The sequence below is a fragment of the Corvus kubaryi genome, unplaced genomic scaffold, assembly GCF_017639235.1.
Source record: "Corvus kubaryi isolate FWS band 111438036 unplaced genomic scaffold, C.kubaryi_AGA036_p1.0 37249, whole genome shotgun sequence".
NCBI lineage: Eukaryota > Metazoa > Chordata > Aves > Passeriformes > Corvidae > Corvus > Corvus kubaryi.
The window spans coordinates 3,168,654-3,169,323 of record NW_024581072.1 but is presented as its reverse complement, the minus strand read 5'-3'; the positions used below and the strand labels follow the sequence as shown (position 1 = coordinate 3,169,323).

Below are 670 nucleotides of genomic sequence, written 5' to 3'. Positions count from 1 at the left end.
GCGCCTCCCGCCCCGCATCCACAGCTGGGCAGCGCCTCCCGCCCCGCTGGGCACAATCCCGGGACCGAGGGCTGTGCTGCGGTCGTTCCTGCAAGGAGAGGGACCCTTCAGGGACTACTCCGGCCGCGCCATGCCCGAAGTCCTGGCTAGGGATGATCGCCCCATCTGGCAGGCAGGGCTGCGGTCGGGCGGGTGTGCACAACGCGGCTGTCACAGGGACAGGAAGAAGTTGGTTCTGTGAGCCCGGCGGGAGGTTCTGGCTCTCTTCGGGAAGAAAGAAAAAGGAAAAAAAAAAAAAAAAAAAAAAAAGGGGGGCGGGGGAAAGGCAAAAGAAAACAACGCAAAGACCACATTGCCGTAACACACAGGTGAATGGAGGATGTGTAAAACAACTCTGTGTCACTCGCCTAAATGTAGGTTGCAGGTGCATCAGCAAACAGTAAATAGATCTCTCAATAAATCTATCTGTTGTACAAATAAGTTTATTTTGAGCAGTTTCAACATATTACCATTCTTGTAGGCTCACTTTTGAACTCTGCATTAGATGAGCAAGTAAAACCATCCTACAGGAGTGACAGTTTTTGTATAGGAATGACGAAGGAACCTACCTTTAGGTGAGTGATGAGAAAAAGCTGCGGAGGTTCACTTGGGTCCGGGGACATGGTCAGCA

General features: G+C 51.8%; 1 protein-coding gene across 1 annotated transcript in view; it reads left to right on the top strand.

Annotated features, from left to right (window-relative positions):
• Positions 1–591: 591 nt before the first annotated feature.
• Positions 592–670, top strand: part of LOC121662334 (transcription factor jun-D-like) — a 12,939-nt gene continuing 12,860 nt past the window's right edge. The window contains exon 1 of the mRNA XM_042023379.1: positions 592–614. Coding sequence (XP_041879313.1) covers positions 592–614 — 23 coding nt within the window. The remainder of the gene's footprint in view (positions 615–670) is intronic.